The 24354-nt window shown below is 43.5% G+C and overlaps 2 protein-coding genes across 2 annotated transcripts; one reads left to right on the forward strand and one right to left on the reverse strand.

Annotated features, from left to right (window-relative positions):
- Nucleotides 1–17729: 17729 nt before the first annotated feature.
- On the reverse strand, nt 17730–19685 carry LOC121784097. Its single transcript, XM_042182275.1, has 5 exons — nt 19461–19685; nt 18988–19256; nt 18412–18752; nt 18220–18304; nt 17730–18087 (listed from the first exon to the last, which is right to left on the reverse strand). The coding sequence occupies exons 1-5, from the start codon at nt 19683–19685 to the stop codon at nt 17730–17732; spliced, it is 1278 nt and encodes a 425-aa protein (XP_042038209.1).
- A 602-nt stretch (nt 19686–20287) lies between these two features.
- On the forward strand, nt 20288–20686 carry LOC121784098 (prostatic spermine-binding protein-like). Its single transcript, XM_042182276.1, has one exon. The coding sequence runs from the start codon at nt 20288–20290 to the stop codon at nt 20684–20686; it is 399 nt and encodes a 132-aa protein (XP_042038210.1).
- The last annotated feature ends 3668 nt before the right edge of the window (nt 20687–24354 follow it).

The following is a 24354-nucleotide window of genomic DNA, read 5'->3' on the forward strand; positions in this document are numbered from 1 at the left end:
TTTCGCAAAAATTGCTCAGCCACTCACCCACTTGTTGCATAACGATGTTGATTTTGTCTTTGATGAGGAATGCAAAAAGGCTTTTCAGTTGTTAAAAGACAGGCTAGTATCTGCGCCCATTATTAGAGCACCCGATTGGAACCTACCCTTTGAAATCATGTGTGACGCGAGTAATTATGCGGTAGGAGCGGTGCTAGGTCAAAGAGTTGATGGGAAAAGCTATGTGATCTTTTATGCTTCAAAAGCGCTGAATCAAGCTCAGAGAAACTATGACACTACTGAAAAAGAAATGCTGGCGATAGTATACTCGTTTGAGAAATTTCGCCCGTATTTGCTTGGGTCGAGGGTGATAGTTTTCACCGACCACGCGGCTATAAAGTACCTGTTGGCAAAGAAAGAATCCAAGCCGAGATTAATCCGATGGGTGTTGCTTTTGCAGGAATTCGATTGGGAAGTCAGAGACAAAAAGGGAACAGAAAATAAAGTAGCCGATCATCTAAGCAGGATATTTCAAGGGGAGACTGAGGAAGCAATACCGGATGCATTCCCAGAGGAACATTTGTACTACGTAAAAAAATTTCCTCGACCTATCAGCTGGGGAGAGATTATGGTGTTAACAGGTCCAGGGGATGCCGAAAAAGGGAAATGTCATCAAAACGCTGAACCATGGTTCGCAGACCTGGCAAATTACTTAGTCACTGGAGAGGTACCCAGTTCGCAAATAATTTCCCGGGCACAGAAGATGAAATTGAAAAGCGAGGCTAAGTACTATTTCTGGGATGACCCGTATTTGTGGCGAATGGGAGCCGACCAAGTAATCCGGAGGTGTATTCCGGAGTGGGAACAAAGGGATGTGCTGAATCATTGCCATGCCCTAGCTTGTGGAGGTCACTTTGGACCGAGAAAGACCGCAAGGAAGGTGTTAGATAGTGGTTTTTACTGGCCTACATTGCATAAGGATGCGTTCGAGTTTTGTCAGAATTGTGAGAGGTGTCAACAGACTGGGGGAATCTCCAGAAGAGATGAAATGCCGCAAGTCCCGGTGATTGTTTGTGAAATTTTCGATGTTTGGGGAATGGACTTCATGGGTCCATTTCCATCTTCATACGGGAATACATACATACTAGTGGCAGTGGATTATGCTTCAAAATGGATAGAAGCCAAGGCGACCACATCTTGCGAAGCTAAGGAGGTATCGAAGTTTCTTAGAGCTAATATCTTCAATCGGTACGGAGTGCCCAGAGCTATAATATCTGACAATGGGACGCATTTCCGCAACCGGACTATTGAAGCTTTGATGAGAAAGTATGGCGTCCACCACAGACTGTCTACACCTTATCATCCTCAATCTAACGGCCAAGCGGAAATATCCAACAGAGAGATAAAGGCGATACTGGAAAAGACGGTTAATCCGTCTAGGAAAGACTGGAGTAAGAGGCTTGGAGACGCACTATGGGCTTACCGGACGACATACAAGACGCCTATTGGGATGTCACCATATAGGCTTGTGTTCGGCAAAATGTGTCACTTGCCCATGGGAGTAGAACACCGAGCATATTGGGCGGTCAAGGAGATAAACATGAGACCCGAATCTTGCGAGGAAGAGAGGAAACTGCAGCTGCAGGAGTTGGAGGAGCTAAGGCTGGAGTCATATGAATCGGCAATGTGGTACAAAGAGAAAACAAGACTTTGGCATGACAAGAACCTCCGAGTCAAGGAATTGCAAGTTGGGCAGAAGGTTCTCCTGTTCCAGTCCCGACTCAAGTTAATGCCCGGTAAGTTAAAATCCAAATGGATTGGGCCATACACTGTTGTGAGCCTGCGTGCAAATGGAGCAGTAGAGATCCAGGGAAGTGCTCCAAACTCTACTCCATTTCTTGTCAATGGCCATAGGGTGAAGGTATTTAGGGATAATTCGGAGATGTGTGTAGTGGACGAAATGCCACTACGCGCACTCCCTGATATCGCCTAATCGGTCTGGGAAGTGAGTGTTCTCAGAAAGATTTCCTAGATCCAGCATCCAAGAAGTTTCAACATGTCCTGACCTAGGAAATCTTGAGAACACTTGAACATAAAATGTAAATATTTAATCGCTTTCTTTAGAATCAAGAAAAACCCAAACAAATCAAAAAAAAAAATAATCTTCCAAAAATATTTTCGAAATACTAGAGTCCTTAAGGAATGTTTTTGATACTGTCATACCCTAGACCCGGGGAGTCTGGCGTTTCATATGTTTTTTTTTGTTGTTTAATGTTTTTCTCTAAGTATGATTTTACAGAAGGAAGTTGCTAGAGCAAGGAGTTGAGAAGTAAACAATTTTTGGAGGGAGTTGGCACCGGTTCGGATTTCAAAAGACACTTTATTGGGAGACGCGCGGCCGCTCGCGTCATGTCCTGCAAACACCTGCAAACCGTCCTCTCCCATACCTACGCTATAACCGTGTTTGTTCTCTTTATTTCTCATTACCTATTCTCTCTCTACAAAAAATTTAACCCAATTTCTACTCTCACTCTTTTCGCTCTCTCTAACCCTAATCTGAAAATTTTCGTCCAAGCTTTCTTTCAAGAAATTTTCTGCAGAATTCTCCATGGATGACAAGCAAAGCACCGGAAACACCTCAGGATCCGCCGATTCAAGTGCGGCGGCATTTATGGCTGACATGCTACAAAAATTTGGGGGACCAGCAAAGGCGATGGAGGCGTTTGCCATGTTCGCGGCTGTAATGGGGAAATCCGTACCATCCACCTCAACATCCTCCGCACCACCACCAGAGATCGTTCAAGAAACCGCCACTGAGCCGGAGGCCGTCGCAAAACCCACTGCCGCCGTTTCAGAACCAACCGCTGCAGAAACTCACGAAGACGAAGCAGATCTGGCCGCGGGGCTGGAGTTGTTGGCCGTAAGTGCACCCAGGTTAGGATCTGCCACTGAGGGGGAAACCCCTGTTTTGGAGGAGTTTGTTGAGGGGGAAACCCCTGTTGGTGAAGTTGAAATTCCGGAAGGCAACGAAGCCCTAATTACTGAGGAAGATGTCAGAGAGGGGGAAACCCCTGAGAAGTCTGCGGGTACAGAAACCCACGTTGAAGAAGGTTTGGAGGGGATAGAGACCCCTGTTTACATTTCGGGGGCAACCCCATTGTTGAACGAGGAAGGAGAAGCCCTCGGTTCTGAGAATGTCCAAGAACCCGTCGATGCCGGGTTGGATTTGATAGTGGATCTGACTAAAGTCCCCGAAGGAACCGATTCACCGGTTAACGCAAGGGAAGCGCGAAGACAGGCTCGTCGGAGCCTGCTTGATGAGATAGATGAAACCGTCCAGCAGACGGGGGAAGAAATGTTGGGTCCAGAGGCCACAACACCTGAGCAGGCATAATCTCCCAGACCGAGCAGAGGAGAGAGTGATGCGGAGGAACGCCGCCACGCGGCTGAGAAGAAACGGAAGGGGAAACAAATTGCTCCTTCCAAGACCAAGAAGGCGAAAGGGAAATCCACTGAATCCCCACTTCCTCAACCTGCCAAGGTACCATACGCTGCAGAGTCTGAGGATTTCGCTGGGCCTAGTGACTCTGAGGAAGAACAAGAGGAGGAGCTCAACTTTGAGCCAACTGAGATCTGGATTACAAGACAACTCCTGGACGAGATAAGAAAGTTTGACGACCCGAGACGCGCAGCTATCCACAAGGAGAAGAGTGCCCAAGGCAAGTACGCTAAGTCTGGAAAAATGTACAGCTCATCGGAGCTCAAGCAGATAGCTTGCAATGATGAATTCCGAACCTATATCGACGCAATCGGCTTTGATTGGTTGCTCAAGCACAGCACTGCCGATGTTCCGATCGACCTGGCAAGGGAATTCTTCTCCACCTTCCGATTTAAGTCCACCATAGATCTGGATGCCGACTCCATTAACTTCAGGCTCTTCAATGAAGAACATGTGATGAGTATCCCGGAGTGGACCCTTCGGATGGGTCTGCTCACCCGCACAGAGGATGATGAGGGTTTGTGGAGCGAGAGGATGGTGGGTCCGCCGAAACTGACACCAGGATTCAAAGCGCAAAGCGCTTGGGAGTTCTTGACTCACCCGAGGGTGGGTCAATTTAAAACAAGCTTTTCCAAGGCTCACCATATCGAAGACAGGGTTCTGCGATTCGCCCAGACCTTCATAAGCTACAACCTAATGGGCACAGCCAATAACGCTCTGACGACCCCTGACCTGTATTTTACTTGGTGCATGGCCAAGGGAATACGTGTTCACTTGGGCTATTGGTTAGCCCAAGCCTGCCATCAAGTGACAGCAAACCCTTCTCGACATCTTTACACATGCCACCTTCTAGGGGCTTACCTGCAGCGCAACGTTATTATGAAAATCCACAAGTCCTGCAGAGAAGTAAAGATGTGTCTATCTCCGGAGGTGTTCAACGTGGACTACTTCTTCAATAAGGGGCTGCTCATTACACAGGGAAGGGACGTGTGCTTTTACAAGGTTGGTCAGTCGGAGGCGCAAACGAAGCAGGAGCCTGAAATAGTGGAGGCAAAGGATGCTGCAAACATGGAGGCAGGAGCCAGGATAGAAGTAGAAGAAGTGAGGAAGGAAATTGGATGGATGAGGTCGGAAATAAAGATGATGAGGGAAGAGATCATAGCCCTGCGGGGTAAAAGAAAGGAGAGCCTTGAGGTTGAGAAGGTCAGGGAGGAAGTTGCCGGAGTACGAACAGGGATGGAAGAAATGAGAATGGAAGTTAGGAAGGTAAGGGAGGAATTTGTGGCCCTCAAGGGGCGCATTTCTGATCTAGTAGTGACGTCGTCCAGATGTACTGAGCAGATGACGGAGGGTGTTGCGTTGATGATGACAATGATGAAGTGGCTGCGGGAGAAATTCCCAGACGCACCCAAGTCACTTCCTGGACCCAGTGGCGGACCTAAGGCGCCAAGTCCAGGAAGTCTATCTATCCGGAAGCAGCCACAAGTCACCAAGCCTCTAATCACGCCGTCTGCTACTAGACCCATTACCTTGAAGAAGACCGTACCCGGACAGACTGACGAGAAGAAAGAGACGCCGGAATCACCGGCAAGAAAGAAAGCTAAGGTGACCCAACAGGCCGTGCCGCCCAAGTCTGGCTCCCGAGGGGGCCAGACCCCGAATTAGTTCCACCCTACCCAAGTAACTTTTACTTTTCGTTTTTTTTTTTGCTTTCTGTTTTAATTTTCTGTGCCTGCATGCTTGATCTGTACATATATGTTGCTACTTCCCACACTTAGCCCAATTTCTGGACTAAGTGTGAGAAGGGGTTGGGCTGTTTTGCATGTTTGGTTTTGGTTGTTGTGCTTTCTCCCACTTAGCCCGGTGTACGGTCTAAGTGTGAGAAGTTTGTTGTGTTAGCATGATGTCTGTTGTTCTGTGTTCTGTTTTATATGTTTGTGCTTCCCTATTTTCCCCCCTTCACTAAGATAGCTTGGGGACAAGCTTACGTGAAGTGGGAGGGGGAGGGAATAGGTGTTGTATGTGAATGTGAGTCTTAGAGTTTTTTTTAGTTTTGTCTGTATGTTATGTGTTGCATGAGCTAGTGGATACAATAAGGAAGAAAAATTCCCTTAGTAAGAGCAATTGAAGATAGGATACACGTCAACTTTGATGCCCTTTTCCTTAATAAACTAAAAGCGGTTTGGATGAAGTGAGGACGATAGAGGATGTCTTAGATAACCTAGATGTAAAGCCCTACTATAAAGTGAGTTATAAACCTAAACACTTTGAGCTAACTTGAAAAAATGGGCAACCACTTGATGCTTAGGGAGTAGAGTATAAAGGAGAAAAATGGGTTATGAAGGTATAAGCAGGACGAAGTCCAGGAAAAGAAGGTATAAGCTGGACGAAGTCCAGGGGAGGAGAAAAGTAAAAAGGAAAAAAGAGGAGGTATAAGCTGGACGAAGTCCAGGGGAGGAGAGAAGTAAAACAAAAAGAGGAGGTATAAGCTGGACGAAGTCCAGGGAAAAAATAATAAAAGAAAAGAAGATTAATTATCTGATGGCAGAGGTTAGGAATTGCCTGACCCAGCAAAAGAGGGGAGATGATAAAAAAGAGAAACTCTCATAACCCAACGCATCGGTGGTATAACTTTAACTGTGGAGCGTCTTTGATCCTAACATCCCTGGTGAGGAATGAGTGATCGAGCGAACCTAACAGCTGGGGTATCAATAGGCTATCTTGACAAACTGACGGGCCGCTTAGGTAGAAGAGGGAAGGGGGAAGATTTGAAGACTGTAGACGATCGGATTGAACTTAAGTTTGTGGGGACGGTCGCCTAAAAATTGAAATTAGTTCATGCTTTTCTGTTATGTTTGTTTTTGTGATGTTTTCTTTTGAGTCTGCTAGTCGTCTAGGTCTAGGTTGTTTTTTTTGTGAAAATCTTGTTTTTAGAGTCATATTTGGGAACCGTGCATTGAAATTCGCCTTATATCTTTTCTTGTCTTTCATACTTGAGGACAAGCATGGTTTAAGTGTGAGCAGTTTGATAAGGCTAATTTCATGCATAGGTCTAGGGCTTTAATTCGTGAGATTTCTGGGTCTAACGCACGTTTTAAGCCAGGTGTGTGAAGATTGTTCGCCAGGTCCAGCAAATGAGGGAGACAGTTGCGTGGACCTAGGAAGAAGGCGAATAAGTGGACATTATGCAGAAAATTGCTCGACGGAGGAAGCCTCAGAGTTGAAGGGTAGAATGGAGATTTCTACGAAGACACTAGAAGGTTATGTCCGCATCTATAAAAGGCAGAAGCATGCAGCGCTGGAGGGATCTTCTCGGTTGGAGACCTTGCTAACAGCCTGAGCTTAGTCCATTCCTTTCACACTCTTGGGTTCTTTTGGTGGGAAATTCATGGCACATTAGGGAATGCACCTCTAGCTTTCATACACTCTCGACCTGGTTGTAACACCGTCCTTTTTGAGGGCGAAGAAACAATTCATTTTCCGCTTTCGTTTCTGTTGAATTCGCTGAGCTTCGCTGTTCGAAGCTCGGACCTCTTGATTCTCTGGATATTTCTCCTTTTATGCAATTTTCGTTTTCGCTTACGTTGGTCGTGATGATTTCCATGGATTGAATTTGTTTACTTGAATTCTGAAGTTGGATTGTTGGAGTGGTTTTTGCTTTGTGGTTATTTTCTGGATTACTGCAGGTTAATGGTGAGATCTGGAAGAATGGAGTTTGTTTGTGGATGGATCGGAGTACTAACTTGCTAATGCTGTGGGTTGTGTTTGTGATTGTTGGAATTTGGAGGTGATTGGAGTAGATCTGCGAGAATCGGAGTTATGGAGTTGATTTTGCCGGGTACTGAGTTCGGATGGCTTGGATCCGGAGCGGATTAAGCGTTCAACGTGAATCTGAGCTTTGTTGGTTTAATTTTATGCCGCGCTTACGTGTTTTCATTTCATTTCGCCTAGTTTTCGTAGATCTGGTGTATCTCCGATTCGTAGCAAGTTTCTGGCATCCAAATTTCTATATTCTGTTCGAATCCAGGAGTATGCTCTGTTTTCTGCATTTGCGCGTCTGAGCTTGTTAGGAAATTGTATGAGTTGGCTGTCTGCAGCTTTTTACCGTACTTGCCATTTCTGGAAATATGGTCCTCACTGTTAGTTGCTTTCTGTTTAGCTAGATTAGGTAGTCGTTTACTCAGTCTAGGAAGTAATTGCGTCTTCGGTATTGATGTCTGATTCCAGTAAGTTTGTTGTGTCCTAGGTTTAGCGTTTGCAATTCTTGCCTAGATCTAGTGGTAGTTAAAATCTCAACCCTTCTTGCGTGGCAGCAGCCATTTGTTTTCATAGTCTCTTAGCACTACTTTGCGAATCCATCTCTGTGGGATCGACCCCACTTCCCTATACTAATTCATAGTATCCGGGTTGAGGGATTTATTTTTGAAGAGGAGTCGAGTGTGTCCAACAACAAAAACACTGTAGTTCTCTAGAGTTCCTGGACCCGGTGATCCAGTGGATTTGAAGAACGTTGTGTCTGGACGAGCCTTGCATTAATTCTCATATGTGCACACTTGCTTACTCCTGGGTCTAGTCACTCAACATTAGAGTCGAGCGTGTCGAAAGACTTGTACCCATGCTTCAAATGGCGCCGTTGCCGGGGATGGATGGCGTGTTTAGTGTTAGTGTTCAGAGTCTGTGGTGTAAATAGTTCTGATTTGTTTTCTTTTGTTTGCAGTTTATGAGCAGAGGCTCAAGATCTACCTACTGGAGCAACTCATCTGGGTGGAAACACGGCCAGTTTGATTGGCGGGTTAAGGATATAGTCTCTACTGTGACCACCAGATCTGGGTTCACCACGGGAGATCCGTTTCCGAGTGAATTTACTAGCGACGAATCTTGGACGTCATCAGGACGCGAAGATCCAGAATCACCACCCGAATTAGAAACAGAGTCAAAAACGGGGGAAGTAGAGGAAGTAGTCATGGCGCATGTGGTAGATCCAGATCCAGAAATCGGCTCTCTCACTGCCCATTTAGATGGAGAACCAGCTCAAGCTATAGTGATGAATCCACGCCAGAAAACTATCGAGATCAAGACGAACGTAGGCGTAGAAATGAGTGTCCGTATGAGTTTTTAAATGAATTCAGTAAGTTATGTGGTATTCAGAAGAGGCCGAATGACGCAACGGAGGAGGATTATCGCCTACGTGCTGTTCCGTTTACCTTGAAGGGGGAAGCTAATACATGGTTGTTGAGGTTGCCTCCAGATTCTATCCGCACGTGGAGGGACTTCAAGTTGGAATTCTTAGATTATTTCTTCCCATCCAACAAGACGAATGCACTGAAAAAAGAAGTACTGGAGTGTAAGCAGGATTACGATGAGTCCTTGAGTCAATATTGGTCGAGATTTAAGGGGTTGTTGGATGCATGCCCGAACCACCGAATGATAGAAGCAGAGACCTACTCTCTGTTTTACGAAGGAGCAACTCCCGAATCAAAGGATTTAATGAACTCCTCGAGTGGGGGAAATTTCACGAGAAAAAAGGGAAGTGAGGCAAGAGAGATCCTAGGGAAGTTGATCGACGCTAAGAAGGCGTACGATAACCCTAGGAATACAGTGAGAAGAGGATCGGTGCATGCTGTGAGAGAAAAAGAAGATGACAAAGTCGAAGCAAGGATTGATAGGCTCGAGAAGGCTCTTTTGAACGCGATTGAAAAGACGATTCCACAGGCTTTACAAGAGAAGGAGACATCTCCTGGTCCAGGAGATAATCAAATTCAACAATATTACGGGACCCGGGAAGGAGATTATCAGGCCCAGGTCAATGCAATGGGAAGTTGGAATCCCGATGGGAGCTGGAATCCAGGGAGACAGAGAGATGCGCCCTGGAGAAACCATCCAAATTTCAGGTGGACTGACAATGAGCAGAATCAACAAGCACCACAACAAAGTCAGCAGTTTGTACCTCAGCCCGAAAGACAAGCTAACTGGTCAGGAAAGAATGGTAACTGGATCAATCGAAGCCAAGGAGACCACCCGAGCTGGGGAAACAGGAATCAGAGCAGTCAAGGGAACTCTTATGTACCCCCACACCAAAGGAATTTTCAGAACAATTACCAGGGCCAAGGAAATCAATATAACAACTCTTCAGGAGGTCAAGGAAACGCTCGTCAGAATCAAGTAAGTGGACCGACTCTAAGTATCGGTCCAGGACCCAGTCAGCCACCGAAACCACAAAAAAGTATCGATGATATGGTGCACGACCTCGTCAGTTCTCAGCGACATATGCAAAATAACCTGCAATCGAACAATGACGTGGTGCACAAGCTTCAAGATGCTTAACAGGAGCAGAAAGCAGCCATGGATATGCTGGCTAAGCAATTGTCCCAGATAGCTACTTCTTTGAGCGATATGAGGGGAAATGAAGGGAAGATTCCCGCCTCCGTAAGGCCACCGGACAGAGCTAATATAAGTCAGATTACCTTGAGATCCGGGAAGGGATATGATGGGCCAGTGGTAAGAACAAAGGAGGTGACGGATTATAAGGAAGACGGGGAAGAAGAGGATACAATTCCTAGGCCAAGACACTTGGAGGGAGGAAGCCCCTTGGTCAAGGATGACCTTAAGACAAGAGATTTAGAGAAACCTTTGCCTAGATCAACTGATTCATTCCTCATCGTTCCAGAGCCGGAGTTGGAAGATGAGGCAGTGGGAAAAGAAACTGGAGAGTTATCAGCTGAAAGTTCTACCGGAGCAGGGAAGCGACTGAAACCCTTTCCTAGTCGGGGGGAAGCCAAGAAACAGAAGGAAGAACCGGTAGACTTCATGGACATTTTTGGGAAGTTGGAAATCAATCTGTCATTCTTACAGGCACTGAAGATGCCAGTCTTTAGCAAGTTCATCAAGGAATTTATAGCTGGGAAGGCTAGACCCAGTGGGAAAATTTTGATAGGCGAGAACGTCTCCCAGTGATTCAGAAGATGAGGATGCCTTCAAAATGCAATGACCCAGGTATGGTCACCTTGCCCATCTCTATTGGAGATGTGAAAATCGAGCACGCTATGTGTGATTTGGGTGCGTCGATAAATGTGTTACCACTTTCTATATACAAGAAATTAGTGGGGGTAGGCATGGTAGACACAAGGGTTGTGATTCAACTGGCGGACAGGTCATGCATCTGTCCTGAAGGGGTGCTTGAGAATGTTATAGTCAAAGTACATGACTTCTTGTACCCTGATGATTTCCATGTGATTAGAATGAGTGATAATGAGTCTGCAGAGTCGGGCGGAGTACTTTTAGGGAGACCCTTCCTATGGACCGCTAAGACTATCATTGATGTTTTTGATGGAACAATATACCTTGACTATAATGGGGAGAAATACACATTCAGCATTAATGAGGCAATGAAGAAACCTCTAGACGTTGAAAATTTGCATGCTATAGATGTTATTAACCCTTTGGTCCAAGAATACCTTGAGACGGAATTGATGCAGGAACAGATTGAGAACTCCGAGATGAGTCATGCCATTGATAGAGAAGTGGCCAGTTGGTGTCAAGCAATGAACACAAGCGAGTTATCAGATGAAGAGCTAGCTGAAGCAATTCTGAAATTCTGTGCAAATCCGGAGCTAGCTAGGTCAAGGAATACACCTTATGTGGCGAGTGTGGAAGGTTCTGCTGGGTCGAGGAAGGAAATGACAACGGAACTAACAGAGAAGAATCCCTTGCCCCAGGAAAAAGATGTTCCCAAGAAAGAGTTGAAAACACTTCCACCAGGCCTAAAGTATGCTTATCTAGAGGAGAACGAAACTTTCCCTGTGATTATCAACAGCAGCCTGACCGAGGAACAAGAAGAGGAACTGCTGAACGTAATCAAGAGAAACAAGAAGGCTATTGGGTGGACGCTCTCTGACCTGGTAGGAATTAGTCCAGATTTGTGCATGCATCACATCCGCTTGGAGGAAGGAACAAAAGCCTGCAGAGATCCTCAACGCAAATTGAATCCTAACATGAGGGAGGAAGTGCTGAAGGAAGTATTGAAACTACTCTCCCTAGGAATCATTTATTCCATACCAGACAGTGCATGGGTTAGTCCAGTCCATATGGTACCCAAGAAGTCAGGAATACAGGTGGTCAGGAACGACAAGAATGAATTGGTGCCCACCAGACTAATTACCGGGTGGAGGATGTGCATCGATTATAGGAAGTTAAATGAAGCGACTAAGAAAGACCATTTCCCTCTACCTTTCATTGACCAGATGCTGGAGAGACTAGCGGGCAAGCAATACTTCTGTTTCCTAGACGGGTATAGTGGGTATTTTCAAATCTATGTGGATCCCGAGGACCAGGAGAAGACAACTTTCACGTGTCCTTTCGGCACGTATGCTTACAGGAGGATGCCGTTTGGCCTGTGTAATGCACCAGGCACTTTTCAGCGGTGTATGATGAGTATCTTCTCGGATCTTTTGGAGGATTGCATTGAGATTTTTATGGACGACTTCACTGTGTACGGGAATTCATTTGACTCATGTTTGGCTAGTTTGGATATAGTATTGAGAAGGTGCCAGGAAAAACATTTGGTTTTGAACTTCGAGAAATGCCACTTTATGGTCCCTGAGGGAATTGTCCTAGGGCACGTAGTCTCGGAAAAAGGTATACAGGTAGACCGAGCAAAGATTGAGGTAATCTCAAAACTGCCTTACCCGACGAATCAGGAGGAGGTGAGAGGATTCCTAGGGCATGCAGGATTCTATAGGAGGTTCATAAAATATTTCGCAAAAATTGCTCAGCCACTCACCCACTTGTTGCATAACGATGTTGATTTTGTCTTTGATGAGGAATGCAAAAAGGCTTTTCAGTTGTTAAAAGACAGGCTAGTATCTGCGCCCATTATTAGAGCACCCGATTGGAACCTACCCTTTGAAATCATGTGTGACGCGAGTAATTATGCGGTAGGAGCGGTGCTAGGTCAAAGAGTTGATGGGAAAAGCTATGTGATCTTTTATGCTTCAAAAGCGCTGAATCAAGCTCAGAGAAACTATGACACTACTGAAAAAGAAATGCTGGCGATAGTATACTCGTTTGAGAAATTTCGCCCGTATTTGCTTGGGTCGAGGGTGATAGTTTTCACCGACCACGCGGCTATAAAGTACCTGTTGGCAAAGAAAGAATCCAAGCCGAGATTAATCCGATGGGTGTTGCTTTTGCAGGAATTCGATTGGGAAGTCAGAGACAAAAAGGGAACAGAAAATAAAGTAGCCGATCATCTAAGCAGGATATTTCAAGGGGAGACTGAGGAAGCAATACCGGATGCATTCCCAGAGGAACATTTGTACTACGTAAAAAAATTTCCTCGACCTATCAGCTGGGGAGAGATTATGGTGTTAACAGGTCCAGGGGATGCCGAAAAAGGGAAATGTCATCAAAACGCTGAACCATGGTTCGCAGACCATGGTACCCAGTTCGCAAATAATTTCCCGGGCACAGAAGATGAAATTGAAAAGCGAGGCTAAGTACTATTTCTGGGATGACCCGTATTTGTGGCGAATGGGAGCCGACCAAGTAATCCGGAGGTGTATTCCGGAGTGGGAACAAAGGGATGTGCTGAATCATTGTCATGCCCTAGCTTGTGGAGGTCACTTTGGACCGAGAAAGACCGCAAGGAAGGTGTTAGATAGTGGTTTTTACTGGCCTACATTGCATAAGGATGCGTTCGAGTTTTGTCAGAATTGTGAGAGGTGTCAACAGACTGGGGGAATCTCCAGAAGAGATGAAATGCCGCAAGTCTCGGTGATCGTTTGTGAAATTTTCGATGTTTGGGGAATGGACTTCATGGGTCCATTTCCATCTTCATACGGGAATACATACATACTAGTGGCAGTGGATTATGTTTCGAAATGGATAGAAGCCAAGGCGACCACATCTTGCGAATCTAAGGAGGTATCGAAGTTTCTTAGAGCTAATATCTTCAATCGGTACGGAGTGCCCAGAGCTATAATATCTGACAATGGGACGCATTTCCGCAACCGGACTATTGAAGCTTTGATGAGAAAGTATGGCGTCCACCACAGACTGTCTACACCTTATCATCCTCAATCTAACGGCCAAGCGGAAATATCCAACAGAGAGATAAAGGCGATACTGGAAAAGACGGTTAATCCGTCTAGGAAAGACTGGAGTAAGAGGCTTGGAGATGCACTATGGGCTTACCGGACGGCATACAAGACGTCTATTGGGATGTCACCATATAGGCTTGTGTTCGGCAAAATGTGTCACTTGCCCGTGGGAGTAGAACACCGAGCATATTGGGCGGTCAAAGAGATAAACATGAGACCCGAATCTTGCGAGGAAGAGAGGAAACTGCAGCTTCTAGGGGCTTACCTGCAGCGTTAGCCCAAGCCTGCCATCAAGTGACAGCAAACCCTTCTCGACATCTTTACACATGCCACCTTCTAGGGGCTTACCTGCAGCGCAACGTTATTATGAAAATCCACAAGTCCTGCAGAGAAGTAAAGATGTGTCTATCTCCGGAGGTGTTCAACGTGGACTACTTCTTCAATAAGGGGCTGCTCATTACACAGGGAAGGGACGTGTGCTTTTACAAGGTTGGTCAGTCGGAGGCGCAAACGAAGCAGGAGCCTGAAATAGTGGAGGCAAAGGATGCTGCAAACATGGAGGCAGGAGCCAGGATAGAAGTAGAAGAAGTGAGGAAGGAAATTGGATGGATGAGGTCGGAAATAAAGATGATGAGGGAAGAGATCATAGCCCTGCGGGGTAAAAGAAAGGAGAGCCTTGAGGTTGAGAAGGTCAGGGAGGAAGTTGCCGGAGTACGAACAGGGATGGAAGAAATGAGAATGGAAGTTAGGAAGGTAAGGGAGGAATTTGTGGCCCTCAAGGGGTGCATTTCTGATCTAGTAGTGACGTCGTCCAGACGTACTGAGCAGATGACGGAGGGTGTTGCGTTGATGATGACAATGATGAAGTGGCTGCGGGAGAAATTCCCAGACGCACCCAAGTCACTTCCTGGACCCAGTGGCGGACCTAAGGCGCCAAGTCCAGGAAGTCTATCTATCCGGAAGCAGCCACAAGTCACCAAGCCTCTAATCACGCCGTCTGCTACTAGACCCATTACCTTGAAGAAGACCGTACCCGGACAGACTGACGAGAAGAAAGAGACGCCGGAATCACCGGCAAGAAAGAAAGCTAAGGTGACCCAACATGCCGTGCCGCCCAAGTCTGGCTCCCGAGGGGGCCAGACCCCGAATTAGTTCCACCCTACCCAAGTAACTTTTACTTTTCATTTTTTTTTGCTTTCTGTTTTAATTTTCTGTGCCTGCATGCTTGATCTGTACATATATGTTGCTACTTCCCACACTTAGCCCAATTTCTGGACTAAGTGTGAGAAGGGGTTGGGCTGTTTTGCATGTTTGGTTTTGGTTGTTGTGCTTTCTCCCACTTAGCCCGGTGTACGGTCTAAGTGTGAGAAGTTTGTTGTGTTAGCATGATGTCTGTTGTTCTGTGTTCTGTTTTATATGTTTGTGCTTCCCTATTTTCCCCCCTTCACTAAGATAGCTTGGGGACAAGCTTGCGTGAAGTGGGAGGGGGAGGGAATAGGTGTTGTATGTGAATGTGAGTCTTAGAGTTTTTTTTAGTTTTGTCTGTATGTTATGTGTTGCATGAGCTAGTGGATACAATAAGGCAGAAAAATTCCCTTAGTAAGAGCAATTGAAGATAGGATACACGTCAACTTTGATACCCTTTTTCCTTAATAAACTAAAAGCGGTTTGGATGAAGTGAGGACGATAGAGGATGTCTTAGATAACCTAGATGTAAAGCCCTACTATAAAGTGAGTTATAAACCTAAACACTTTGAGCTAACTTGAAAATATGGGCAACCACTTGATGCTTAGGGAGTAGAGTATAAAAGAGAAAAATGGGTTATGAAGGTATAAGCTGGACGAAGTCCAGGAAAAGAAGGTATAAGCTGGACGAAGTCCAGGGAAGGAGAAAAGTAAAAAGGAAAAAAGAGGAGGTATAAGCTGGACGAAGTCCAGGGAAAAAATAATAAAAGAAAAGAAGATTAATTATCTGAGGGCAGAGGTTAGGAATTGCCTGACCCAGCAAAAGAGGGGAGATGATAAAAAGGAGAAACTCTCATAACCCAACGCATCGGTGGTATAACTTTAACTCTGGAGCGTCTTTGATCCTAACATCCCTGGTGAGTAATGAGTGATCGAGCGAACCTAACAGCTGGGGTATCAATAGGCTATCTTGACAAACTGACGGGCCGCTTAGGTAGAAGAGGGAAGGGGGAAGATTTGTAGACTGTAGACGATCGGATTGAACTTAAGCTTGTGGGGACGGTGGCCTAAAAATTGAAATTAGTTCATGCTTTTCTGTTATGTTTGTTTTTGTGATGTTTTCTTTTGAGTCTGCTAGTCGTCTAGGTCTAGGTTGTTTTTTTGTGAAAATCTTGTTTTTAGAGTCATATTTGGGAACCGTGCATTGAAATTCGCCTTATTTCTTTTCTTGTCTTTCATACTTGAGGACAAGCATGGTTTAAGTGTGAGCAGTTTGATAAGGCTAATTTCATGCATAGGTCTAGGGCTTTAATTCGTGAGATTTCTGGGTCTAACGCACGTTTTAAGCCAGGTGTGTGAAGATTGTTCGCCAGGTCCAGCATATGAGGGAGACAGTTGCGTGGACCTAGGAAGAAGGCGAATAAGTGGACATTATGCAGAAAATTGCTCGACGGAGGAAGCCTCAGAGTTGAAGGGTAGAATGGAGATTTCTACGAAGACTCTAGAAGGTTATGTCCGCATCTATAAAAGGCAGAAGCATGCAGCGCTGGAGGGATCTTCTCGGTTGGAGACCTTGCTAACAGCCTGAGCTTAGTCCATTCCTTTCACACTCTTGGGTTCTTTTGGTGGGAAATTCATGGCACATTAGGGAATGCACCTCTAGCTTTCATACACTCTCGACCTGGTTGTAACACCGTCCTTTTTGAGGGCGAAGAAACAATTCATTTTCCGCTTTCATTTCTGTTGAATTCACCGAGCTTCGCTGTTCGAAGCTCGGACCTCTTGATTCTCTGGATATTTCTACTTTTATGCAATTTTCGTTTTCGCTTACGTTGGTCGTGATGATTTCTGCGGATTGAATTTGTTTTCTTGAATTCTGAAGTTGGATTGTTGGAGTGGTTTTTGCTTTGTGGTTATTTTCTGGATTACTGCAGGTTAATGGTAAGATCTGGAAGAATGGAGTTTGTTTGTGGATGGATCGGAGTACTAACTTGTTAATGCTGTGGGTTGTGTCTGTGATTGTTGGAATTTGGAGGTGATTGGAGTAGATCTGCGAGAATCGGAGTTATGGAGTTGATTTTGCCGGGTACTGAGTTCGGATGGCTTGGATCCGGAGCGGATTAAGCGTTCAACGTGAATCTGAGCTTTGTTGGTTTAATTTTATGCCGCGCTTACGTGTTTTCATTTCATTTCGCCTAGTTTACGTAGATCTGGTGTATCTCTGATTCGTAGCAAGTTTCCGGCATCCAAATTTCTATATTCTGTTCGAATCCAGGAGTATGCTCTGTTTTCTGCATTTGCGCGTCTGAGCTTGTTAGGAAATTGTATGAGTTGGCTGTCTGCAGCTTTTTACCGTACTTGCCATTTCTGGAAATATGGTCCTCACTGTTAGTTGCTTTCTGTTTAGCTAGATTAGGTAGTCGTTTACTCAGTCTAGGAAGTAATTGCGTCTTCGGTATTGATGTCTGATTCCAGTAAGTTTGTTGTGTCCTAGGTTTAGCGTTTGCAATTCTTGCCTAGATCTAGTGGTAGTTAAAATCTCAACCCTTCTTGCGTGGCAGCAGCCATTTGTTTCCATAGTCTCTTAGCACTACTTTGCGAATCCATCTCTGTGGGATCGACCCCACTTCCCTATACTAATTCATAGTATCCGGGTTGAGGGATTTATTTTTGAAGAGGAGTCGAGTGTGTCCAACGACAAAAACACTGTAGTTCTCTAGAGTTCCTGGACCCGGTGATCCAGTGGATTTGAAGAACGTTGTGTCTGGACGAGCCTTGCATTAATTCTCATATGTGCACACTTGCTTACTCCTGGGTCTAGTCACTCAACATTAGAGTCGAGCGTGTCGAAAGACTTGTTACATCCTTGCTGATAACTACTTTCTGCTTCCCCTCTTCAACACACCAAAGCCTATAGCCCTTAACTCCTTTGTGATATCCCAACATAACACATTTAAGAGCCCGAACTTCTAGCTTACCTTGCTTGACATGTGCAAAACACTTGCACCCAAAAGTTTGACTTTAGAATAGTCACCATGATCTCTATACCACCTAAAGTCAGGTGTATCACCTTTCAAGCTTGTAGATGGGCATTTATTTATCAAATATGCTGCTGTAGAAACTGCCTCCTCCCAGAATTTCTTGCTCAAACCAGAGGCAAATAGCATACACCTTACTTGTTCCATGATTGTTCTATTCATGCACTCTGCAACTCCATTTTGTTGTGGAATGCCTGGGACTGTTCTATGCCTTCTTATCCCATTTTTCTTGCAGAACATATCAAACTCCTTGGACAAGTACTCTAGCCCATTATCAGTTCTTAAGCACCTAAATTTAGTACCCTTTTCAGACTCAACTTCATTACACCAATATTTGAACATCTGAAAAGCTTCTGATTTCTCTTTTAGGATATAAACCTAGACTTTCCTACTATAATCATCAATAATAGTCATGTAGTACATTCCCCCACCAAGAGTATTTACTGGTGTAGGGCCCCATAAGTCTAAGTGAGCATATTCTAGAGGAGAGTCAGAGTAGTGAGTACCTGTAGGGAATGGAGTTCTCTTAGCTTTTCCAAGCACACAGTGTTCACATGGATCAAGCTTTAATGCAGCATCTCCTGGGATGACTTCACAAGTTCTTTGATACTACCTTCTGCAGGATGCCCAAGCCTATCACGTCGTAGCTTCAAATCATCAATCATAGCAGAGTTTGAATCACCAGTGATTGCTTCTACTAGCAGGTAGTACAAGTTGTTCCTCCTTTCAGCAACCATTACAGTATGATGCCCTTTCTTGACTTCCATTTTCCCACCGGTAGAGATGAATGTAAAGTCTTTTACCTCCAGTAACACCAGTGAAACTAGATTCCTTTTAATCTCTGGAATATACCGGACTTCACTCAACAACTTAATAGATCCATCATGCATTTTAAGCTTTACAGTACCAATCCCCCTCACATTGCATACATGGTTATTGCCTAACAAAACTGACCTAGTGGCATATTAAGTCATGAAACCAATATCTATTGGGGCACATATGAAAACTACAACCAGAATCCATAATCCACATACCATTCAAACCACTCTCCATCACATTCAATATTTCTGGTGCATCACATTCTTCAACACAATCAGAGGTTGGATGAGAATTGCCTTCAGCTTGCTTTCTCTTCCATGCATAGCAGTCTTTCTTGATATGCCTAGGCTTTTATAACTAATGGCACGACCTGGTCTCCCTCTGATCTGATGTAGAAGCCTTTCCATCATCAGCCTTTTTCTTGAATTTTCCCTTCTTGAATTTCTTAACATGAAGACTTTCAGGGACTGCCTCTTGAGGTTTTGCAGATCCCTTTTGTAACTCTTTTGCCCGTAGAGCTGATTGAAACTCAGTGAAGGTGATGGTCTTTTCCCTCCCGTACACCATTGCATCTCTTAGGTGATCATAATTTTTAGACAGAGCGTTTAGTAGCATAATGGCCTTGTCTTCATCATTGATCTGAACATCAATGTTCTCAAGATCATCCACAGATTTGTTAAACTCCTCTAGCTACTCCTCGATTCCTCTTTCTTCCAAAAACCTATACGAGTACAACCTCTGCTTCATACACAACTGATTATCTAGATATTTTGTCATGTACAGACTCTCTAATTTGGCCAAGATCCCAGCTGTTGTAGTTTCCTTTGAAACTTCCCTTAGTACCTTATCACAAAGGCACAAAATCACCACGCTATGCTCCTTAGCGTAGATCTCAACTAGCTTGGCCTTCGCCTTTTCATCGAGCACCTCTTCGGCCTTCTGATCATCCTCCTTTTCTTCCAACGCTGCAGATAATCCTTGCTGGATAAGCAGTGCTTTGATCTTTAATCGCCAAAGACCGAAGTTATAACTTCCGGTGAATTTCTCAGCCTCCAACCGTGCTGCCATTTCTGCAATTGATCTCTTCTCCGGTGAATTCCCACAGACGGCGCCAAATTGTTATGATTTGAAAAAGTATGAAGTAAGAAAAAAGAAGAAGATGATGAAAGTTTGAGAGAGTTTTTTAGGGAAATGTGTGAGAGATCTTATTCAAGAAACTGAGATTACACTATATACTCCTCTACTCTAACTGCCTCACATGGCTAACAACAAGAAAAGAAAAAAGGCATAGCAACAGAAAATGTAACTGCCTAACTTCCAACTGCTAGTTCATGAGTTTGAACTTGCTCCCTCTTTTTCTCTTCTTGGTCTGACTCGGTTATTTGAACCTTAGCACTATATATACATCTTGACAAAGGAAAAATTAGAACTAAATCATATAAAAAAACTCACTTGCAAATTAAACACAATCTTCATAAAAAAACTCACTTGCAAATTAAACACAATCTTCATTTACCTTATTAAATAAGGATATGACATCCATCAAAATCAAGGTAGTTTTCATTATCTTTTTCACTATTTTCACATATTTAAAAGCAAGGCTCAGACATTTCAAGGAGACTAGACAAACGATCTTCTTCCAGGGCAACTCCGATGACCAAAACCCAACCATGGCGGTCCTACTGAATGGGAATGGGAAGGATGATGGGCCAAAAGAGGATGATGATGGGCCAAAAAGGGATGATGATGGATCAAAGGGGGACGATGATGGACCAAGAGAAGATAGTGATGGACCAAAGGGGGACGATGATGGGCCAAGAGAAGATGATGATGGACCAAAGGGGAACGATGATGAACGAAAGGGGGGTGATGATGGACTAAGAGGAAATGATGATGGGCCAAAGGGGGACGAAGATGTACCAAAAGGAGACACTGATGGGCCAAAAGGGGATGATGATGGACCAAGAGGAGATGATGATGGACCAAAGGGGGACGATGATGAACGAAAGGGGGGGATGATGGACCAAGAGGAAATGATGATGGACCAAAGGAGGACGGTGAATGACTAAAAGGACACGATGATGGACCAAAGGGGGACGATGATAGGCCAAATGGGGACGATGATGGACCAGGGGGAGATGATGATGGACCAAAGGGGGACGATGGTGAACGAAAGGGGGATGATGATGGACCAAGAGAAAATGATGATGGGCCAAAGGGGGACGATGATGGGCCAAATAGGGATGATGACAATGAACCATGATTTGGCATGTCCTTCTCCCCCAGGGTACAAGAGATGCCATATCGTAACATCTCGTCATCTCCAATACCGTGTGCAATTATTTTTTATTGGTGTAATTTGTGTTTTGAGTTTAATCGAGTCGAGCAAAATTATAAGCTCCAATGCAGGTTTTCTTTGTCGGTTCTTTCCCGAATTGCATTAGAGAGTCAAACCGCAACATAATTCAAGAAATAAAATGATATACTCCCTCTGTTTCATAGTATTAGAGTCACTTCTTTTGGCCACAGAGATTAAGAAATAGATATTAAATTTATTAAGTGAATAGATAATAAAGTAGGAATGAGAGAATAAAGTAAGTGAGGAAAAATGTGTTACTTTTTGCTAAATAGGGAAATGACTCTACTATAATGGAGCGTCCCGAAATGGAAAAATGACCCCACTACTATGGAACGGAGGGAGTACTACTTATCATTCTTCTCTCAAAACCCTAATTTCTCCTACAACCATTATTTATGAAAACCTTAATCGTGAAGCATCCGATATGAGCATCAGGGACCCTTAACGCCTCCATGTTCAGGGACAGAGATAGCCTAGGCCAAGCAGCCGCTTCAACGGGGGGTTGGCCGGTGCCACCCTCCTAGATTCGCTTATAATATTGTTATGCTTTTCTTTTTTACAGTGATGAAAAGAATTGAAGAAAGAAGATGATGGAGAAAGAGAGGAGAGAGAAATATGATTATGACCTTGGTAATAGAGTCCACATTTATCTCCATTTATTGTTTTGTGGGAATAGGAAAATAGTAAAAATTTAAATTCGAACATAATTTGTCTCAGTTTTCTAGGCAATAATAAATTGGTTTTATTTTAGCAACAAATATTTCAATTAGTTAAATTAAATCCAATATATTTACATTAATATATTTTCAATCCAAAAGTATAATTTTAATGGTGAAAAAATGAGTAGTAATAAAGAAGATTTTGACTTAATTTTTCCTGCTTGAGTGCGTTTAATTCACTAATAATAGTTTAGGAGTATATTAGAAATATACTGATGTTCTTCTATCTTTAAAAACGTTTTAAGAATTAAATTGTATAGTACTATTTAAAGTTTTATTATTTTATTTGTGTAATAATATACTACTATATCAATCAAATTATTTATTAGTTTTTTTCCATAATTAGTCATGTCATATTTTCATTTCCGGTCTCTTGCTGATGCATATTCATTTATCTTTTACTAATTTTGATAAATAAAATTCACATTCCATTTATATTTTATTGCAAAATTAATACTCTACATAAAATTAGTCAAAAGTGAGATAAGTAATCTCAAATAGATGAAGTACCATATTTATATTAAATTAATATTATAACAACTCAATTTGCGAACTTTTATGGTATCAAGATATCATTGTTTGTGTATATAACAATATTTTCTTCGGATTCTCAAATCGAAAATTCTATATACACCATTGCGGACCACTAATACTATTAGAGAAGGCTAGTCGCTACCTGAGATTTTAGGAGCATCGCGTGTTTTGCCGTATTTGTCATTAATTTTCAGCACCGGCTCATTTCAATTTCTAGTTCCGTCCATGTCCATGTTCGACACGGGGCTATGCTATTTGGCTTATCTTATATACGTATTTCAAAAGTGTTTTGCCAGAATAAGATTTTAAAATGTTTGTAAGTTTTAAGCTCCGCAAACAGTAAGTACCTCATCTTCAAATTATTTTTACGTATAATTTGTACTACTCCATCCGTGACATAAAAATAAAGACTCTTTCTATTTTGAAGTATGTCACATAAAAAAAGTTTATTAATTTCAATTTTTGGTAATTTCTTTCTCTCTAATGAGCTGGGGCCTCATTCTCCACTAAAATATCCCAATAATTTTTTTCTTTTTATCTCTCTTACTTTACCAATTATGCATTAAAACTTGTATCACTCTAAATGTCTCTATTTTGGGACGAATGGATTATAGTTTATTATGAGTAAGTGCCAAATGTGGTTCTAAACATATGACAATTTTATGATTTTGGTCTTTAACATTACGTTTTGAATTATTCCGTGCAACACATTTGAAAACAGGCTGGATTTAGTCCTTTTTGGCCGGCGCAGTTTAAAATTAATAGTCAACAGATGTTTAATCGATTTTGACCGGATTAGGGGTTTAGATTAGAATTTTTCATTTTTACAAAAATAATAATAAAAAAATGTTAGTTCTGATTCTTCATCTTCTTTCTCAGTTCATCTTCCTCACATGTTGTCAAGATGTGATTTGAGCTGTTTTGCAACTGAAAATTTATGAATAGCAAATATTTCGGATTAGGTTTCATGTAGAATTGTAGATTACTGAAGTTCCGAGATGAACCCGAAGTCGCCATCGAAATCGAACATCCAAATCACACGATTTACCAATTCCAACAATCACATATTGATGAAGCTCGTTATAGTCTCCCTTTTAGTCGAGAATGTAGTAAAAGAGCACAACTTCTTGCTGGAATAGGGTGTTGAGTGAGAAGGAACATGTTGGAATCGTGTTTGGTCAATGGACTTTGACCAATAATAAATATGACGAGACATTTAATTTTGTAAAATTAAATGCAATAGCGACAATGGAGTAGATGACCGTGGTATATTCATTTTCTCTAAATCGATTCCCGGTGAGTTAGAAATTATAAATTAAAGTTTGTCACAATTGTGAGCTATAAATGAGCTATGAGATAAAACCAAGGGATTAATTAAAAGAGTTAATTATCCCACATTGGTGGAGATATTCTTATTAAACATGTATTTAATAAGATGAATTATTACTTGTAATAATTATCGTAGACTAAGATGAGCGGTAGAGTTCACACGCTCATGATGCCTCACCGCGAGCCGTGAGGCACGCTCCGTGCACCATGTCTTGTGACTCGTGCTCAGTGCACCGTGTCCCGTGACCCATGCCCTGTCTGCCGGGTTCCATGTGTCAAAAGGTCCACGACGGGCCCCGACATATAGCGGGTCCCAAACGGTCCACGATAGACCCCAATGCATAGCGAGTGACAAAAGGTTCACGATGAACCCCGTCGTGTAGCGTGTCCAGATGCATCGGTCTCCTCTAGCTCCCGTAACGACTTGTAACCCCTGACGTTTACAGTCAAACCATCGTGGCACACATAATGACCGTTGACTCCATCAATGCCCAATGAGTGTACTTGGCCTATAAATAGACATGCATCCGTTGCATTCCCTACACAACCATATTACATATCATTTTGCATAGCTCTCTCCCTCTCTCTGCATAGTCTTCCGTCGAAGCTCTGCCCTCGCCATCATCCAGTTCGTCGGAGCTTGTTCCATCTGCGGTGCTGCAACGAACTAGACGAAGTCGTTTTATCTTTGGGCACAAAACGCCAATCCGAGAGCACTACTGGGGCGTATCTCGTCTTGCGGAAAGAGGACTCCTCGACTCGGCTTACAACTTATTTACAGTTTACTGTTTCGATT

The sequence above is a fragment of the Salvia splendens genome, chromosome 21 (assembly GCF_004379255.2).
Source record: "Salvia splendens isolate huo1 chromosome 21, SspV2, whole genome shotgun sequence".
NCBI classification, from domain to species: Eukaryota; Viridiplantae; Streptophyta; class Magnoliopsida; order Lamiales; family Lamiaceae; genus Salvia; species Salvia splendens.

Coding starts and splice junctions, on each gene's coding strand:
- LOC121784098 (XM_042182276.1), top strand. CDS start 20,288: ATGGCGGTCCTACTGAATGGGAATGGGAAGGATGATGGGCCAAAAGAG.
- LOC121784097 (XM_042182275.1), bottom strand. CDS start 19,685: ATGGCAGCACGGTTGGAGGCTGAGAAATTCACCGGAAGTTATAACTTC. Junction 19,257..19,460: donor TTTTGTGCCTTTGTGATAAG/GTACTAAGGGAA, acceptor ATTGATGTTCAG/ATCAATGATGAAGACAAGGC. Junction 18,305..18,411: donor GCTTGGGCATCCTGCAGAAG/GTAGTATCAAAG, acceptor CATTCCCTACAG/GTACTCACTACTCTGACTCT.